Genomic DNA, 21,206 nt, shown 5'->3' on the forward strand with positions numbered 1-21,206 from the left:
ATCAAGACAAATGATTGAAAAAAATAAATTAAAATAAATGCTCAGAATTTTGTTGTTATTAATTATTAATATCTCATTCATAAAGAGTATATTAAGATAATATGTTAATAATATAAAATATTATATTTACACATTTCGATTATGCCAAGTATGTACACAAAACTATTTATTAAGGTAGATGTAATTATTGAATTGATAATCCATTTTTGTATGACCTGGAGTACTTAATATTTGCGCTTAATTTTATCTACTTTAAAAGATTATTGAAAATGATTTATATGCATAAAATATTAGTCATTGAGGAAGTAATATTATTGTTAATCTTTTACAAGAACTTATTGAGATCAACTAAGGAGGTATTCTTATTCATAAGCTTGAAATTTGTCTTAAACTTTTTATCAGATATTGATTACCTCTCAGACATGATTTGTTATAGAAACTTCATTCCTTTCATTGACGAGCTTTATGTAGGTGTATTATAATATTTTTTATATCTATAAATTTATTTAATAAACTAGTGTTTTATGAATTTATTATATTCTTTAATTAATAGTTTATTGAGATAATAGAGATTACTACGTCAATGTTGAGCATCAATAAAGATGATTGATAACATCTTCATTATAACTTAGCATTATAAACTGTGTGCTTTTTTGTAAAACAAAAATATTTATCAGGAAAAAAATAATTCTTGTAATGAAGTTAGTTATAACTCATGAACGAATCAATGTTGATTAATATCTAGTTTGCATAGAAATTATATAAATATGAATTATATATCTACCAACATAAATCAGATGTATCACAAATATCTTACTGTAAGTAATGTAAGATTCAGATATAAAAGATACTCGTATCTGGATTGAATTATTTTTCATCAATATCATGCTACAAGTAGCAAAGGTACAGCTTTTAAGCATAGCTACAAGCTAAACAACTTGAAATTATATGAAAGAAAGATTGAATAAGAATTAAATCTATTTTGTATTTGTTATTTCAGTTCCAAAGCTTTTGTTCAATACTATTTCCAATTTAAAAATACAATTTCCATTAGATTATTCGTAATTTTTGAAAGAAAAAATGCTCGATATTTATATTTTATTTCTCTGTATGTACTGCACTTTGTGGGATAAAGATTTTGAAAAATATTTGTTGCTTGGTTCAGATACATTGAAGAAAGTTTTAATATTCCTTCATGTAAAAGATGTTTTGCATCACCACCAGTTGAATTCTGAATATTTTTCTCAGATAAAACTTTTAAGAAAATATTTTAAGCCACAGCCAGGTGACTTGAGCTTATTTTCCTCAGGAATAATCTTGCGAAATGAGTTTCTTTAGACGCAATTTAGAATAATATATTCTAGAGCATGAAGTAACTTTTTTTTTGCAATAAAAAATTAATAATATTTTGCTTTAATTACTTTATGATTCCTCATTTTTATTTATTCTGATGCAAATATAAAAAAAACTAAGTGAGTCACTGATTTATACTTGTAGTGTCTTTAAGATTGCATCTACTAGAACTTTTCAAAGACACTTAAATAGATGTTCAAATATCTTCTGATAAGATATCTGAATTTTATGTTATTCAAATGTGATTTACATACGACTTATATCTATCCAATTTTATTCATGCATCAGATATTAATCAACACTGATTTAAATCATGAATCATACATGATTTTTCTGCTTTTTAAAATGAAGTTCATTCAGTTTATATATATTTTACAAATTTGGCTCTAATAAACGAAACATTCATAAAGAACAAGTTGGATAAATATCACATGCATATGAAGAAATATTACTCTGGTGGAATCCAGGCTTGGTTATTATCATAGCTGAATGATAAATATTATCACTGAAACTCGATTGGAATATACAATGGCACGATTTAATGAATGATTGCTATTTTTATAGAACAATCGATTCTTTATCCTGGTAAATCTCTGAAAAGTTGTGAATTTGATCAAGAATTAAGTGAGCTTTAGTTGAATAGACGTAGACACATGTTTTCAAGGTACCACGGGCAATGTTCCAAAAATCATGCTTGAAGAATAACACGTTCAATGTTTTAGGTAAAACTTGATAATAACTACTACTTTTGTTATCATCTTGAACAACTTTAACATTTTTAAAAAATTTTATCACGTACATTCTTGATAGGTCAAAGAAAGTCAAAATCCAAAGTAACTTTTGATGTCTAAGGATATCTCCCTGGAATAGAAAAAAAAACTTTATGTTCTTGATTAAGAATAAAAACGAATTAATTAGCATATAAATTATTTTCATGAATTCTTGAAAAATTGAAATGCCACGTTTGGGCGCTATCATTCTGTGATCTAAGAACAATTGATTCACGCAAAAGCAAAATTAAATTCTTTCGAATATTCTTCTATATTTGAGTAAGAAACAATAATAATAATATTATGTATTACATTTTTCACACATGACGTATACACATATATGCATTGTTATAAAATTATGCGCACAAGTGCATTTTAAAATGCATATAAAAGCCAATTTTATCTCTATAAAGCTGTCTTTTTCAAAAGTATGCTCTTCTATTTCAATTTTATGTCAAAGTGCCTTCTCAATAATTTTGCTTTTGTCAATTTACTATTTATTTTTAAATTATAACTTTCATCTCTAACTATTACTCAACTAAATTTTAAGAAATATTCATTTTCACATAATTCAAAAATATTTTAATAAGGAAATTGTTCCAATAAAATATTTAATTTATTTTTTTATAATAAAAATTTATGTGTTTTTCTTTTAATATTAATTCTAAAAGCTAAAATATTCTATATTTATTTAATTAAATCTACAAAATACTATATATATTTTTCTCTTCGACATTAATCTGTCAATAGAGTATTTGATTTATTCAGATATTTTTAAACCAAACAAATTATTTTCTATGTATTAGAAACTTATTACATTTATTAATAGTATCAATTGAATTGTCTAATTATTTTAAAATATTTATCATAATCTTTTCTTGCGCATGACCTGAATTTTGGGAACATTCCGGTATTTAAATAAATGTATAGTTATTGATTATCGCATTAAAATGCGATATTAAAATAAATATCAAGTGATCATGTGAGCTCGTCCCTGAAATGAGCTGTTACTTATCAAACTTGCGTGATATATATGCATAGCAATTAATTTAAGTAAATTAAGAGAATAAGCTGAATTATAAAATTAAAATAACGAAAAAGAAAAAAAAATGGTAAAAGATAAAAATTTAATTAATTATAAAAATTTAATTAATTATATGGAAATTCGTAATTCTTTGACTTATAGGATTACAAAAAAAATCAAATCAAATAATCCTATAAAGCCCAAAAAATTACAAGTAATTAATAATAGCTGTAATTTATTAATTATATATATATAATGTACTTATATATTATAATTCAAATAAGCTTTCTTATTGCATTTCTCTATATTGTATCACTTATATATACATTTAATGCACAACTTTTCGAGAATAAAACTTTATTAAACGCTATGTAGGTCATTATTCAAGTATTTAACTACAGAATTACCATTCCCTTAGTTAAGTAGAGTCTGTATATTTATGAGACAAATTTTACCTTTGATTTTTTCATTCAATCTCTCTTCATCACAAAGGATTTTTTTTTAGATTATAATATTAAGTGCTTTCATATCTCTTCTCAATAATACTCAAGCAGAAGTCTCAAGATTATAGAGTATTAAATTTCCAATTGCGGTATATAAGTCTTTGACATTTTTATCTTTTAATTTACTGTGCAAATTATTGTCACTCAAACTAGAGAAGAAACAGATTCCTTCGTGAGGTTTAATAAAATTATTGTTATTATATTGAAAAGTTTTTTATCTTGATTATCTCTATAAACTGAAGTTTTGAAATGGAAAATCGAATCTTCACGGTAGACAAAATTTATTTGTTTGATATTGGTTCAAATTGATGTTCAATATTTGAATTGTTTTAAAAGACAACTGATCAGTAATAACTTTTAATCGATTTTCCAAGTGTTGAGTTAACTTTTTAGAATTGAACCCTCGTGGAAATTTTGGAAGTTGATTCAACCAAAATTGATAAAGTGTTTATGTATGTACACAAATAAGGTTATGCCTTCCAAAACAACTTTTCTATAAACTATCGTACAAAAATATCATAAATGTTACGAGACTAATTTATTCTGAATTGAGGATAAAATTGTTATTTTTTATTTACCCTTTAAACATGTATATAGCCACATTGCTATAAAATATTCTCTTACACTTGATTTCAAATATTTTTATTCTTCAGATTTCTAAATAACCATCCGAAATGTTTTCTAACCTCATCAAAATTTATTTTTTATTAAATTCATTCAATTAAAAGTCAGTTAAATTTTTTAAAAAAAATAAAAATAAATTTTTTGGATAACTGTGCAAGCTTCTTTCATTGTACTTGTATAATAATGGTAATTCAGACATGTTCGGTAAGGTTCGGGTGTACTTCGGATACTTCCGTATAGTCAAAACACTGGAAGAGTAAAATTTGAGGTTATACGTGAAATTATTTATTTCAAGTTATTTTATATTTATTATATATTATTTCATGTTATTTTAAGCTATTATTAATTAGAAATCATTGTATAGGTAATTATTTAATGCGGGAAATGAATTATTTTCAGTTATGAACTAGCTCAGAAATAATTTCTCTGTATAACCTCTAATTCTATTCTTTCAGTGTCCGACTATTACATCATATGCATACAACAGTATATACATATATGTATATTTAGGGTGCTTCTAAAAAAAAATTTTCCAATTTTTTTAATGCTAAAGATAAAAATATATATCTCAAATAAAAAGTATAATTAGACAGACATTATTTTTCTTGAAATTATACATTAATTAACTAAATTCATGCACTTAAATTTTCGTAAACAAAAAAGTGTGAGGGATTTTCTCATAATGACGTAAATAATTGTGAATCAAATAACGATGGAATGTGTCTGAAGTGTTAAAAGGAATTTAATTTTTTCATTTTAAATGGATAATGCTAGCCTTGGGCAATAATCCAGCATTAAATACACATTTAATCACGCATTGTTCATTATAAAAGTATCCATTACTTGAACTTACTTATTATGTGTATTGAGGTTTTTTAATTAAGTTCATTATTGTTTATTATTGAAATAGCCTTTTTTTTATTTTCAATTATCTGGATGAAATGTATTCACTGTTATGATTTTAATAGTGATTATTTTAAAAAAAGATTATATTAAACAACAATAATAATGAGAAAATGTTTAAGAATAGATATAATTAATGGTGTTACTTATTATTCTTTTTTAGAGTAGAGACAGAAGGTTAAACATTGAGCAATAGTGTTTTTAATTACAGTAAAAATATTACAAAATGTTTGAATAAAAATAACTGTCTATACAAATGGTAGATTAATTATTTCATAATCAATTGTAATAACATTGACTGTAAAAGATTAAAATATTCAATATTATTCATAAATATATTTTAAACAATACATGAAATAATTTGCACAAAAATGCTTGGATTTATTTGAATATATTCTAATATTTTTAGATCAATTGACTCATTTCTCAATAAAAGCCATACCAAAGCTACCTGCGTAGGTTGAATATTAACTAGGTGTAGCTTTTTATTTATCCAATGCTTTTGATGTTCAATGCAACATTAAAAAATAGTTGAACACATAATCTAAGCTTTATAATTAATAATATTTATTGTATTAATCTTTTAAATATTACTTTATACTCTTTTTTTTGCAACTATTTATTTTGAAAAACAAATGTATATTAAAATCTAAAAAACTTCCAGTATTTCTGTCCTCAGGTGCAGAATTTCAGATTAAAAAGTCAGAGTAGGAATTATATCTAGAGAGGATGCATTGAAGCTGTACATAAGTTGATAGCTATATGGGTACTTAAAAAAATCTTTGAAGATAAGAAGTTGTAAACTTGAAAAATGTGTTTTTACTTGAGATTTTAAATGTAAAGGATTTGTTTATATTTAGCTAGTAAATTAATTAAAACATGGTTTAATGATTTCCTGAAACATTTTCTAAAATTTGTTTAAAACAGTTGTTTAATAAAATTTCAAGTTTATTTTTTAAAGTTTCCAAGTGATCCAATAATGTATATTGAAACTTTTCCATTAAATTTATAAAATAATACTATTTTCAACGATTCAGATGCTTTCTATATGTATGAGGAAGTTGTCAAGACGTCCTAAATTGTCAAGAAAAATATCTGACATATTAAATTCTGGCATCCAACAGAATCTCAGCTAGACTTTTTCTACTTTTTATTTTATCTCAAATCTGAAAAGCTTGAATTCAAAAATATTTTCTGCATCTTTAACACACATCATAAAGACTTATAGGACATTTATACATTTAAGGAAAAAAACATGACCTTTTTCTTCAAAATTTTACTCTAATAATCCATAACCATCAGGCTCAATTGATTGTAATTTCTGAGGTGTGGTTAATTAACAGTTGGAGATAATTAATCTGCCAATGACAGTTCGATAATCCAACTTGTTAACAAGATTACCTTTTTAAAGATTAAAGGGCTGTTTCTGTGGAACTTTTTCTTCAAAAATTCTGGTTCCAAGTTTAAAATAATCCTTTACGTTTTATCGATCTTGTCTCCAAATACATAAAATTTAGCTTTTGAATTTTATCAAAAAATCAATATTACTTGCACGCTATGTACTTAGTATACAGATACAAAAATGTACTTTTTGTTTGCAGCAAACAATAAAAATATCGACAGGATATTTTTAAAATTTCACTCTAAAAGTTCTGATGTTTGTAGTGACTTAGAATTTTCTAGTGTTTTAACAGAAATTACTAACATTAAACCAGGCATTCAATATTGGACACTCGACTAATTTTAACCCTCATTGAATTGGTATTGGTTAATTAATTTTTCCTATTAAGGATTATCATGCTCTCTTTGTTATCTTTACTAAATTAGTTTAAGTAATTAAAACATTCATGATTTTCCACAGTTGTTTTTTTTAATTTCAAAAAGTTATTATCATTTATTTTTTAAACATTAAAAATTTCTTTAATTAAATACACCAAAATTTCACTTGAATTTTTACCAAATAAAACATCCATTTGGTACATAAACACTTGACTAAATATTCAATTGTACACAATTTGGAGTATAAAAGAATTTTATACATTGGTGTTATTGAAAGAATCAGGTCATTTCTATATTGTAAGCTCAAATAATAGGTTCAAACATATTTGTTGATTTTATTAATTATTTGCTTTTAAATATTCATCAATTGTGTTGGTAATTTTGGTACAAAAAAAAAATTTTTTAAATTATCAATTTTAAAGCTGAATTGGAGAAATTACGCTTAATATTTCTTTTTTCCACTGTTTTGGGTATCTGTCTGTCAATTTTTCAAGTCTCTGTTATGTACTTAACTCAAGAACCACTCTTGGGAGAATGAAAAAAACAGAGTATGTTCATTTTTAATCTAGCTTTTTAATTAATAGTGAACTTCTCTTCTAGAAACACATCTTCTAAAGCTTGAAATAAAACTACATAATTTACAACGAAAATTAACAATTCATTGATAAAAAGAAAACAAAAAATGATTTAAGTGATACAAAAAAAAAATTCATATATTTTTATTTTCTTTAAAATAGAATTCGATAAAATTGGTACGTGTGTAAAATAAATCCAATATGTTGATTCACACCCACGAGAATGAAATTAAATGCAAAGAGATAAACAGAAAAATGTGAAATGTCACCAATTTTTTAGATCACTTCTTTACCTACTGGGCACTGAAAAAAAAATAATGAACAATATCAACATATTGCATAGAATCGTTTTTGCAAAACATTTAACTTTAAATGACAAAGGTCAATGCAATTCTTCTGATAAAATCATGATTGGCAAGGAAACACTTCTAGGCAGATATTTTTTTTCAACTTTTAAATGATGGCTTACAAGTACCAAAAAAAAAACAAAGAAAAAACCATCTAGCTTTTATTACTAAGAACTTTTTGAGTTAATTTTTGCTTTGAGATTCTTTGTGTGAATGTGTTGTGAAAAAAGCTCATCTCACATTTAAGTACCATAGCCTATGGCATGGAAAACTAGCCTGTGGAAACAGCTGAATGTAGAACTGGGAGAACGCGAGGTAAAAGCTAGGTGGATTATAGTGATGTATCGATCGGCTGGGGTCATTTGAGGTCACCAAAGTTCACACAGCATCGCGTGGTTCACGAACTCAAAAAATCCACATATATTAATAACCAAGTACAATCATTATATTGGAATAACATGTTAGTTATTAAGTTACTCCACCAGGAAATGATTATAAATAATTATGGAAATTTCACAGGATGATTGGGGCTATGCCAGCAGTTGCTGTCCGCCACGAGCGTAGAAGACAAGAGAAAAGACTAAAAAGACCAAGCCAGCTTTATCTAAGTGGACAATGGATGCCACCACTTCAAGGATCTCCACCAACTCCTAGTCCCCATGGACAAAATAGTCATCTTGACCCTCTTCCTGAGCTTTATCTATGCGGCAAAGTAAGTTTATTACACTTTGTAAACATTGAAAATAATAGTGGCTTATGATGCTGCTCTCCACATTAATCTCATATCCACTTCAATCAATAGCTTCATAAAATTTAATAGATTAATTTATTTTTTTATGTTTCGAATGTTGAATGTACCATTGGCCACAAGAACCTATTACCTACTGTTATAAAGGAGATCATAAATGATATTATGAAGATATATTGTACTATATAGCTTTTCTTGTGATAATATCCTGGGAATGAAGGATAATTATAACAAATATTAAGATTGTTAATGTTATGCAATCATTGGAGATATTATAAATAATTAATTAGACATATATATGGATGTTTCTAGAGGCAATTACTTAAATATATTTGTAACATGGATTAATTTGAAATAAATAAAAAAATAAAGAGGAATTATTCATTAATGTTTTAGTAGAAATAAAGTAATTCCTTGTTTTTAAAAATAAAATTATCAATTGTTAATGGTAATATGAACGATAATAGAGAGATTTGAAGATTACCTTTTTTTTTAAATAAAAAAATATAAAAATCTAGGTTAAAAAAAGTTCCAATAATTTCAAACAATGATTTAAAATCAAACAAAAGCTTTTATAAAAATTTTTGTCAATATTTATTTAATATTTTATCTGTAAGAGTACTTTTAAGTTATTAATATACCATATGCATGATGATTTATTATTTGAAACAACTTTTCTTGTCCAGGTTTGATTTTATAGCTCGCTGATAGATACATCACCTGGTGGTAGCATATTGCTAATATTTTGCAAATTTTACAGTCTACATGATAACGATTAGAAACTTCGATACAGATCAGCTATTGTATCTACGTCAGCGTCAATGAGAATTTCTAATCCTGATGATGCAAAGGATGAACACACATTTGTGAAATGTTGGCAATATGTTATCTACATTGTAGATTCTGCAGGCATTGCATTCATCTGGAAGTCATAAAATTAAATCTACTTAATTGATCCAACTGTGATGATGGTTGTTTTTTTTTATTTTATATTCCTAGAAAAAGTATTCTTGCTAGCGGTGCTATATTTTTATCAATATCATCATCAGACTTAAGAAAGTTTCCAATTTATTGAGATAAAGATTTATTGATGAACAATGAGCTATCAAAGATTTATCGAAAACAATAGCACTATATAACATTGCAAAATTTATTGGTATTTTACGAACTGATTTTTATTGCTTCTGACTTTTGGATTACATAAAATCCTAACTTATTCAACTACCATTTTTCAAGTTGATGATTTTATATTCTGTATTAAAATATCTAAATCATGCACAAAAAATTATTCAATTCATTTTATTCTCTGAAATGTTCTTCAACAAACTTGAGAATAATTATGACTTGAGAAATAAGTAAAGATATAATTTAAGTCTTTGTAAGAAATAAGAAACTCTTTCCTATTTACTAGGCAAAATAATGGATCATTATAAAATGAGTAAATCTATTAACTTTTCCATTCACGATAATAAGAGGAATTTATAATTACACTGAAAAGTAATTGCATTACAGAAAGCTTATATTGTTCATAAATATCAACTTCTAATCTACTATGTCATTAAAATTTTGTAAAATTGATTGTTAAAGTTTTCCAAAAAATATCATCTAACATGACTCAGGTGTTTCATTTCTTTTTATTTGAATTGACAGTAGACAATAAAAATTTCATAACACATTCTGGTAAATAAAAAAAGCAAAAAAAAACTTTTGTAAAGCTTTTTTATTGTGAAATGCTAATAAACACAGACCTTTAAAGTTTTGACTGTTGATAGAAATTCATAAAAAAAACAACGGATAATTTAAAAAGCTTTCATAAATCAAAAACATTTACCATAAAACTGTAAAAGTTGATCTATTACTCTTCCATATTTTAATTTATTATTTATCTTCTTTTAAAACATGGATTTTTTTATTGTCTAAAAGGCAAAACATTGAACTTAGAAGACTTATTTCTATCTAAAACTGAAATATAGTTTCAATTTTTTGTATAACGTTAATTTTTTTTGCTGCATTTGGTTTCATTCCAACCAAATAATTCAGAATATAAAAACATTCACCATCAATTCACAAATAAAATAGTAAAGATAAATGGTGTATGGTTTCCTAGTTTATTTTGTTCAAGAGATTTATTATCCACTCTAGAAAAGTATGATGTGTATAATGTCAAAAAATGAAGGAAAGATGTACCTGTGTGATGAAATGTATAAGCATTACGCATGCTACATGGGTAATTTACTGTCAGAGAAAAAAACTGAAGGTAATAGATACACTTTTGCTTCATTTTTATTCTCAAGGTACATAAATATCTAAGGATTAAAATGTTTTCGTGCAGTACAAAAAATACGTCATACTTTATTACTTCCTAAATTGTATGTTAAAATAAAAGAAGAATAAAATTACTCTTTATGAGTAGGAAATATCATCATTATAGTCTAGAAGATATTATTTTATCTAACTTTAATGTCACTTTTTTAATAAAACAATTCCTAGCTTCTGTAAGTAAATATTCGTAAATTGTCTGCAAATATTTCTTTAAGAAGTTACATGTTTATATCATCATCAACATCACAACTGGTACAACCACCCAGATCTAATTATTGCATGATCTGTAAAGTTCTAACTCAATTGTCACATGCCAAGCTCTCCATTTGACTTATTCTCCTGTGAATTTACAATTTGAAACTATCACGATCCAATGATAATCAAAATAAAGCCATTGGAGTAATTTTATAACTAAATAACTTCCCACTGGGAAGCTAAAAAGATGCTAGTTAAAGAATCTGACTATCTTGACAGTAACTTTTTTATTAAAATCTTTAAGAAGTATTATGCAAAGGCTTATCACTGTCAATAATTAATTTATTAAACATCAATTAGTCAAAGAATCCAATACTTCCTCCTTCAATCTACTCACCATGACCTTATTATTACTCCAGCTGAGTATCTTCTCATCAAGAAATGGGTGGCTATAAGGTGGCTAGTTAAGTTTCTAAATCACCAATTAATTTAACCATTTATCCTAGAGCAAAACTTTCAATCTTCAATACAAAAACTACAACTTCTTCTATAAGTTCAACTCTGTGTAGTTGAAGAGTAGTTACAGAATAATAGCTATAATATGATCATTATATTCAACAGCATCCATCAATCCAAATATAATAGAATGAACGTCAATGATTGTTTTTAATGTGCTAATAATAGAATTATTCAAATCACAATTTGAGTTATTGTTTTAATTTTTTTAATTTAATATAATTAATGATATTTATCATAAAGAATTATTTTAAAACATCTCTGTTGTTAACATCAGTTGATTAAAAATACAATATACCATCCTACATATGAAATATTTCATTATTTACTATTCTGAATTTGTTCTTTTGAAATTTCTCATATTGAATCTCTGCTTTAGACGTAATAAAAAAAATTGCCAGGTTCTTTTGTATTCAATTTTTTCAACATCAAAGAGTTTGAAGTGTTCGATAGAAGCCATAGGTGATCTCATTTTTCTCTGATCTTCATTTTGATCAACTCATGTACTCCACTTATCCCTAAAAGGTCTTTATGGTAACAGAGTTGTACATTTAGCTGCTTCATCAGTCCTTTCATTGGTATTAATCTCTAGATGATGAGGAATCCAAGAGGAAGTAGTAACAGCTTTGCATGGACAAACACAATAGCAATTCCTTTGTTTAAATAGAAGTTTTGTTGAGTCAATTAAAGTCATGAAACCTCTAGGATGCTCAATTCTACAACTGTTGGTATAATGATGGTAAATTTAATTTTCAAAATTGTTATTATAAAGTTATAAATTTTTAATAACTATCTTATTCAGGATCTATTTATTTTATATGACTAGATTGTGCTCTTTTGTATCATATAACATATTAGAAGTTGGAAATTTAATTCTCACACTCTCTGTGATACAATTATCTATGTTTTGATACTCCTAGATACAGGTTTCATATTTTTCTCAATAAAATATTTAATGATTTAATTAAACTGGAAATTGAAGTTAATATTTAATAAATATTAAAACAATTTTGATTATTGTTGTTTAACTTTTTGTAAACTTACTAATGTATCAATAAATTCATTTCCATGAATTTAAATATTTGAAAAATTTATCGAGATTTGTTTCATAGAAAGTCAAGATCTAGTTTCATGAAAGCTGAAGTAGTTTTAATAAAAAGTAAAAATTGTTCCACTTAACTTGGAGGTTTTTTAAATTAAATTTTTAATTTGAATAAGAGATATCTCTGTAGGAAAGTATATTATAATTATAAAACAAAGATATTAATGTCAATGAAAAAAATAATCTTCAATGCTTTTTTTTTAAAAAAGTTGAAAATGAGTTGATGTGTAGTCCATTAATCAATTGAGTATTATAGGATTAGTCATTCTTCTAACCAATACCTTACAGCATACAAAGCAGATTTGGCCGCCAACTGTAATCGTAAGTCTGACTCAAGTCTTGCATTATACTAGACTAGATGTACATGACGCCAGACTTGAGTCAGACTAAAGCAGTCTGCTTCTACGTCTGCAATGTGTGCTGCTGGGGATGATGTCCTAATTCGAGAATACGATAACGTCACAATTAATTTGTTATCCAATAGTCATATCTTATTGCAAAGATAAATTGTACATTGAAATCATCACCAATACCAAGTAGTAAAGATGTTCATTATTAAACATCAACATTTATCCAATTACTCAAATGATTGTTATACGTTTCTTCATCTTGATTTCGAAGTAATTATAATTCAATTCTTGAAAACTATGTGTTTAAAAAACTTGTTAAAATCGATATCATAGATAAACTATTTTTAAACTTGCTGATGACAAACAAGCTCTGATATTTTCAAATAAAATATGATGTCTTTTTGCTTGAGTACAGCAAAATATTATTTCATTAAATATAAGAACAATTTACTTGAAATGAATAAAAAAAAATAATATTGCTGTATTTATTTTTAAAAGTAAAATAAACAATAGTTTGGCATGTTGCATTTACAACGTAATATAATAAATTTTTTCACGCAGTAGAGAAGAATGTTCTCTGCATCAATAATATTTATTTTTCCAAGAAATAAGGTCATTAATAATGAAATATTTTCTTGAGATAAATTTTTATACTTGAGTTTCTTTTTATTTCAATTCCGAAGATTTTCAATAAAATAAATATTTCATATTATTAAGAACTATAATACATCAAGAATCTAATAAACATCAATATTAATTTCACATGAAACATTATTTCATCAATATATGGCACAAAATTTCCTGTTTCTAATTCTGTATGAATTAATAACTCAATGTTAGGGTTATTAATAAGAATTTATTAGTATTTGAGCTTATAAAAGGAATCCAAATGGTTTTCATAGTCTTTTGTAAGCTTATTCTGATAGCATTTAATTGTAATCATGGATATTAATGGATCTATATGGTGGATAGTGAATGAAAATAAAGAGTCAACATGATGATGGATTAAATATATCAACTCCAATGGCTTTCTCTAAAAATTTATTAGATTCACCAGTAATTTAATCAGCAAATAAGTGACCACAAAAGACATCAACTGATCCATCAACTGATCAATGATAGAATAAAATTGATAGAACCATTTTCTAACTTTCTATTAGTGAAGTTTGGTTGCATTGAGCTTTTCTTGGTTTGAAAAAAAAACTTCCTACGTCATTGACATTAAATTTCATTGAAATGATTTAGTAGGAATTGCAAAAATAAATTCATACTTTAGTTTTATGTATGCTTTTCAAGGACTAGCATTTAACAGAGACTTGGATCCTGAGTTTAAACTTAAATAAATAAGTAATTGTATTGAGTTGGCAAGAAAATAGTAAAACATTCAGAATAACTTTTAATTCTATTTTTTTTTTTATTTAATAGTCTACTAACTTTAATCGACAGTATAATCATTATGTGCATCAATGACTTGTGTCTACTTTAAAAGCAGAGACGTTTTAATATCAGTTCAATACAATACATTCTAGAATGTTTGAGTTTTAAAATTGTTTCATTATTTTCTTGCCAATTCAATATTTGCTAAATTTTTCTAGGGAAAAGAAGTTTTTATTTCAAATCATTAATGCTAAGTTTTGGATATGTCTGTAGACTGTTCTTTGTTTGTTTGTTAAGAATATGATAAGAATGTAGTTTAGTTGAAACTTGCTTATCAGCTTTAGGGACATCTCTTCGTCATGAGCAAAGATTAGGTCTTGCTTCAATTGAATAAAATGAAAAGGAAATGAATTTTCTGATTTTACATTCTCTTTACACAACCTATTCCATTTCCAATAAACTGGTACTTTATCAGACTATAAAACATTCTATCAAAAAGCTTATATCCTTTTATTTTTGGCTTTTATGATATTTTTGTTTTGATGACTGTCAACATTAATAAGAAACTTTTATATACAGCAAGAATAAATATTAAATTTCAAGATTAATAAAAATAAAAAAGAATTTTAAAATTTGATTTTTTTATATTTTTTTGTTGATACATAAATAATTCATTACACGAAAGTGGATTTTCAATATTCTGACAAATATTGTCACTTTTAATATAAATATTTACAACTGTTTTATGAATATTAAATATGTAAATGTTGTTAGGGAGAAAAATATTTATTTGTGGTTATTGAAAAGAACATTTCTTTTTTTTAATGTAAATAAAATCCTTTTATAGTGAAAATAAATTATACTACACAACAATAGGATAAAAATTATGCAGTGTAAAATAATTATTCTTGTAAATTGAAGTTCATTAAAATACAGACGAATATAATAGAAAATACGAAATAATTCTAAACATTTTTTGCTTCAAGTTATTAAGTTCCAGAAAAATAAAATAATAATGTACAAAAAAATATTAATTTGATAATTTTTATTGAAATCTTTTGTTATTATTTAATGAATTCAAATGTAATCTCAAGTATAAGTACTAATTAACTGATAAAAAGAAGACCAAGTTTGACTATTTTTTATTATTATCAGAACTAATAACAATCTACATAATGAAATCACAAAATTCTGTCTCCATTTGCATACAAAACATCTAGAATATTATTTAATTTAACAGCTGAAATGTTCGGAAACAGTGTGCTACCTTGGAGTAACCTTAGATAGGAAGCTCCATTGGAGGGCACATGTGGACAAACAGGTCAAGAAGGCCACGGCTACCTTCTGGACCTGCAGAAGAATGTTCAGCGCTACATGGGGACTGAAGCCGAAAACAATAAAATGGCTGTACACAGCTGTTGTCATTCCCCAACTAACCTACGCCTCCATAGTATGGTGGACCTCCGTCAGGAGGAACGCCTGCAGGAAGCAACTAAATAAAGTCTATAGAGCGGCACTGCTAGGTATAACGGGAGCCCTGAGGACGACCCCAACCCTAGCTATGGGCTGCCTACTGAGCATCCCTCCGCCGGAACTGATGGTGGAGGTGCTAGCGAAGAGGGCGGCCATCCGCTTGAGGAGCCATAGACAGTGGACGAGCTTTCGAGCTGGGCATGCGGCGATTCTGGGCCCGGAGGACCCTACGGGACTCAGTGGCAAAAAGGTCGATCGCTGCCCCAGGAAGCTAGAATTCTCACCCGGATACGAAGTCATCTTCATGAGGAAGGCGAGGAATCGCTTACTCCCAAGGGGCCTGTCTGGTACGTGGATGGGGCGAAGTGTAAGGGGGGAGAGGCCGGAGCCGGAATCTGGTGCGGGGGACCACGGGTGGAGGAATCCTACACCCTGGGCCAGGACGCTTCCGTGTTCCAGGCAGAGGTGTACGCAATCCTGTTATGCGCTATGCATATAACCAAAAGAGATTGCACTGGGCAGCATATCTATATCTGCAGTGACAGCTATGCTGCCTTAACGGCTCTTTCGCAAGTGGCTACCTGTTCAAAACTCGTGGACCACTGCAGAAGGGTACTAAAACAAGCGGCATGCCGCAACAAACTGAAGCTGCTAAAGGTACCAAGTCACTGCGGTATACGCGGCAACACCGAAGCTGACAGGCTGGCCCGTATTGGCGCCAGCGGCGGAGGTGACAGGGGCCCAGTGGAGATAAACGCTCCCGGGGAACTTGTAAAGGCGCTGGGGGACAAGTGGCTGCACAAAAGATTCACCAGCTACTGGGCGGAGACCTCGGGGATGAGGCACACCAGAGCGTTCATCAGGAAACCCACAACTCAAGTGAGTAGGGACCTGATCGAACTGGATAAAAGAAGGCTAAGAGTGGCCGTGGGCACCGTCACAGGGCACTGGCTAACTCGACGCCATATGAAGATGCTGGGACGCGGAGAGGAATCCGCGTGCCGGTGGTGTGGTGAGGAGGAAGAGACGCCTCTCCACATGATAAGGGAATGCTCGGGGCTAAGGGAACCCAGGCAGCGCCTGTTAGGGAACCTTGAGACCGACGCACCCATCCTTGAGACGGTCGGGACGGACAGGCTTCTGCAATTTTGCTACGAGGCCGGGCTGTACCAACCCACCTAAGACCGCCTTTACCACAAGCTTGGACCCAGTACAATGGCCCCGTGGCTAAGTGCAGGGGAGGCGGGGCAGATTAATGGGGGAAAATATTATTTAATTTTAGCATGAATTTTTCAAGAATTTTCTTTTACACTTCTCTGAAAGAAGTAATTTTTAATTAACTTCCTTTCTTTCTTTATTGTAAAATAAAATATATAAATATTAATAATTAAATAAATTTTAATAAAAATGAGTGAAAAAATGATTACTTTATTCAATTGTTTGAATCATTATATCAAGATTTAATATTTGATTATTTTTACCCTAATTTCGAATTTTTTATTTTATTATTATGAACTTGGAGTTATTCATTAGACAGTTAAAAAAGTGATATAAAAACTGAATGCAATATTTGGTGACTTTCCACATTGTTATTAAATCCATAATCGTATTTTTGATTAAAAATAAAAGGCTTCCTTTCAAAATAAACAACGTCATTAAAAGTAAAGAATAAAAAAGAAAAAGAAAACTCGTAAACATGTGCTATTAACCCTACGACCTACCTTCCAGTCAATAATAGACTCAATCACTATTAAATCCTTCTTTATAAAGTTTTTAATAGTTGTTAAATAGGAACAGTACGACTAATTGGCATGTTCACTCATGCTAAAATTAATTACACGTGTAAAGAATAAGCTATTAATGAGAGCTTTTTTTTCAGATATCTGTGTTACATGCTATCGTGATATGTTTGCTGCTGGGTGCAATAGTGTTGGTGGTTGGACTAGTTCAGTTGGCTCCTGGAGCAACGACCACAGACCACAGACTTGCATTACTGATAGCTGGAGCGACTTTACTGCTATGTGGTGAGTTGATATTTATTCAAAATGATGATTAAGATTCAGTAAGAGATAATAAAATGCATTATTCACTTAATAATATTAATTTATATCATTTAATATAGGTATTGTACTTGCTGGAGTGAGATGTTATGTTCTCCATTGCATACCTTTGCCAGAATCACCAGTAGCAACGCCATTGCCACCATCAAACACAACAGATCAATCATCAGTTGCAAAGGGAACACTTGACCTACTTGTTGGACATGAAAATCCACCGGAAACAGAACAAATGATTCATCACCACCACCATCATCACCATCATCATCGTCATCATGGCAATCACAAAGAAAAACGTAGCTCCCAAGGCTCCCAAGCCGAATCAGCCTAAAATTTCGCAAAATAATTAGAACTTAAAGTCTTATAAAAAATGAAACTTCCAAAACTGTGTTGACGGGTAAATATTTAAAACTAGAGTTATATAGTTAAGCAGTCAACAAAACTCGTACTGAACTCTTGAAATATTAAATCTACACATTAGAGAAATTAATTAAATTTTTCGAGTGTTCAAATATTTAAAAGATATTTAAAAAAATGAAAAATACAAATTAATGGAACAAAAAAATAAATAAATAAAATTCATGGAAATGATAAAACCACGGATTAGCTAAAAGTATAAATGACGAAGGCGATGTTTCGTCATTTCTTTTAACTTTTATAACTTTCTATACATCTATAAATATATACATATATATAAATATATAACATGTTATAACATTCTCAACACTATTATTTTATTTGCACATAAAATTGTGTATATTTATGTATCCTTAATGTATACATATCAATATGTATGTATATTAATAAGGATTCAAGTAATATGAATTTGATTGTATGCATTATATGTATATAATCAAATAATATTGTAAGTGTGTGATGCTTCGAAGATAAATCTGAAATCAAAGTTTTGTATGATATTTTTTTTTTTCTTATTCGACTCGAAATGTTCGATTGGGACAGCATAGATATATATCAATGGTTTTTTAACGTTTTTATCATATGCGAAAAATAAAATTCATTTTTTCGTCACATGTAGAGGATAATTAATTCAGGACAAAAAATATTAAAATACAAAATATGTCAAATATAATTCTAAACAAATCGGTAATACAAATTAATTATTAAGATAATCGATGATAAATTATTTTATCATTTTCACCAGTGCAGCGTTGATTATTCTATACCAAAATATCCTAGTCTTTCAATTTATTGTATCCTATATGACACTAAAATTAAAAAAAAAATTCTTAAAAAAAATGTGTCTTAGCGATGGAATTATTTTATCAGAATTTTTTTATATAGATAATAAGATGGATTATTTACACAATCAGTGTAATAATAAGTGTGAATTTTCCTTATTTATAAGAAACTGAGGAAAGTAAATACATAATTACCTGTTGGAATAAAGAAAATGAATGATATATAAATTGAATGTAATTTTAATCATTTATATAAAGAAAGAAAATATATACATTTTTTTAATAAATCAATGTTGATGAATTTTAAATTGTTATTTATTATAAACTAATTTCATCGCTAAAATTTTGATGTACAATTTTTAATATTAAATCTCATGATGTTCTTCGATACTTAATAATACATGCGTTCCATATTACTATTGGGGTCCACTTTAACTTATATTGTAAATCTTTATATCTATATGAAAAATTTGAATAATTCATCTTGCCGCGGTAGATACAAAATGATAATTAATATTAAAAATGAAAGTGATTGAAATAAATTTATAATAGTCATTGATCGTATCATGCCGTGATATAAATACATAATAAATATATACATATAAATAAATATAAATATAAATATATATATATATATATATATATATATATATATATACATACAAATATAAATAATATAAATACTTATAAATAAAAATGAAAAATTAGTCTAATAACGTCTATCAGAAACTCAACAAGGGTGAGAAAGTTTCAACTAAAAAAGTGATTTAGGAGTCGTAAGATAAATTGCTTGAGGTATATTTTTGTTGAAAAATTTACTTTAATAGTAGAAAACATTATTATTTAATTACAAAAAATAAATAGAAATACAATTGTTTAAGAGTTTTTTTAAAAGTTCAATAAAAAGTTTGTTAATAATTCTTGTGAGTTATAAGAAGGAAAAAATGTTGGAATAAATTTTGACCTGACATTAAAAACAAACTAATATAACAAAACTCATAATATTTCTGAAATAATTATTTTGTAAAATGACAAAAGTAAATTTATCTTTATAAAAATTTTTCTCATACAATTTTCTTAATAACATCTCATAATAATAAAGTTAACAATTTTTCATCGTTAATTAAATAGCAAAGAAGTATGATTTTGTAGGAAAATATTTCTTTAACTCCTAAGTTACTCTGGTAGAGTTGTAAATGACATTTGACTTTAGTTGAATATCTTGTAGGCGTTAATAGATGAATAACTACAATTCATTAATTATATGCGCACCAACTATCTTTAAAAACGTCAAATCTTTCTATGCAAACCAAAGTTACAAATATTCAAGACATGATAAGAAATGACTTTTAATGTGCAAATTGTTAAAGCTTGCTAAGCAGTTATATAAAATTACACCATTACTCTAAAGAAAAAATAATAACAATACCAATAATAATATTGTTTTATTTTATACAGACAACTTAAACTTGTTATCTTTATTGACATAAGTTACATTAGCATAAGTTGTAATTCGTCGGTATTATAGTTTTTTATAAGTCAATGATTAATTAATTTCTACTAAAAAAAACACTTCCAATTCTGAATATTAATATTTATATTACCCAGTATTGAAAATAACTGCATTACCTCCATTTTATAATATTCTAATTGAATAAAGTTAAAGGAATTTAATGAATTCTCGAAACATTTTCACTATATGATCATTGTTTTTTCAGTATATGGAAAGTTTTTTAATTAATGCGAATAATGATATACAACTTAAAAGACTGGGCCAAAAAATATTACCAATTTAATGCCAATAATGTAATTTGTCTTTCATAATAATTCGCTTTGAATCAATAATAATTTTTTATTTAAAATAATTATTCAACATGTAATATTATTAGTGGAGTTTTGTTTTTTGTTTTTTTCTTCTTTTTTATTTCATTATCTAAAAGAATTAATTAGAGAAATGATAACAACACAAAAGAAAATTTTATTATTCTT

General features: G+C 27.2%; 1 protein-coding gene across 1 annotated transcript; it reads left to right on the forward strand.

Annotated features, from left to right (window-relative positions):
- Positions 1-8,182: 8,182 nt before the first annotated feature.
- LOC118067333 (lateral signaling target protein 2 homolog) lies at positions 8,183-19,473 on the forward strand. Its single transcript, XM_035084002.1, has 4 exons — positions 8,183-8,312; positions 8,398-8,590; positions 17,841-17,985; positions 18,084-19,473. Exons 2-4 carry the CDS (start codon positions 8,399-8,401, stop codon positions 18,347-18,349), a joined length of 603 nt encoding a protein of 200 aa, XP_034939893.1. The 5' UTR covers positions 8,183-8,312; position 8,398; the 3' UTR covers positions 18,350-19,473.
- The last annotated feature ends 1,733 nt before the right edge of the window (positions 19,474-21,206 follow it).

Source organism: Chelonus insularis, unplaced genomic scaffold, assembly GCF_013357705.1.
Source record: "Chelonus insularis isolate UGA/USDA-ARS -01 unplaced genomic scaffold, ASM1335770v1 contig_378_pilon, whole genome shotgun sequence".
Lineage (NCBI taxonomy): Eukaryota > Metazoa > Arthropoda > Insecta > Hymenoptera > Braconidae > Chelonus > Chelonus insularis.

Coding starts and splice junctions, on each gene's coding strand:
- LOC118067333 (XM_035084002.1), top strand. CDS start 8,399: ATGATTGGGGCTATGCCAGCAGTTGCTGTCCGCCACGAGCGTAGAAGA. Junction 8,591..17,840: donor AGCTTTATCTATGCGGCAAA/GTAAGTTTATTA, acceptor CTTTTTTTTCAG/ATATCTGTGTTACATGCTAT. Junction 17,986..18,083: donor AGCGACTTTACTGCTATGTG/GTGAGTTGATAT, acceptor CATTTAATATAG/GTATTGTACTTGCTGGAGTG.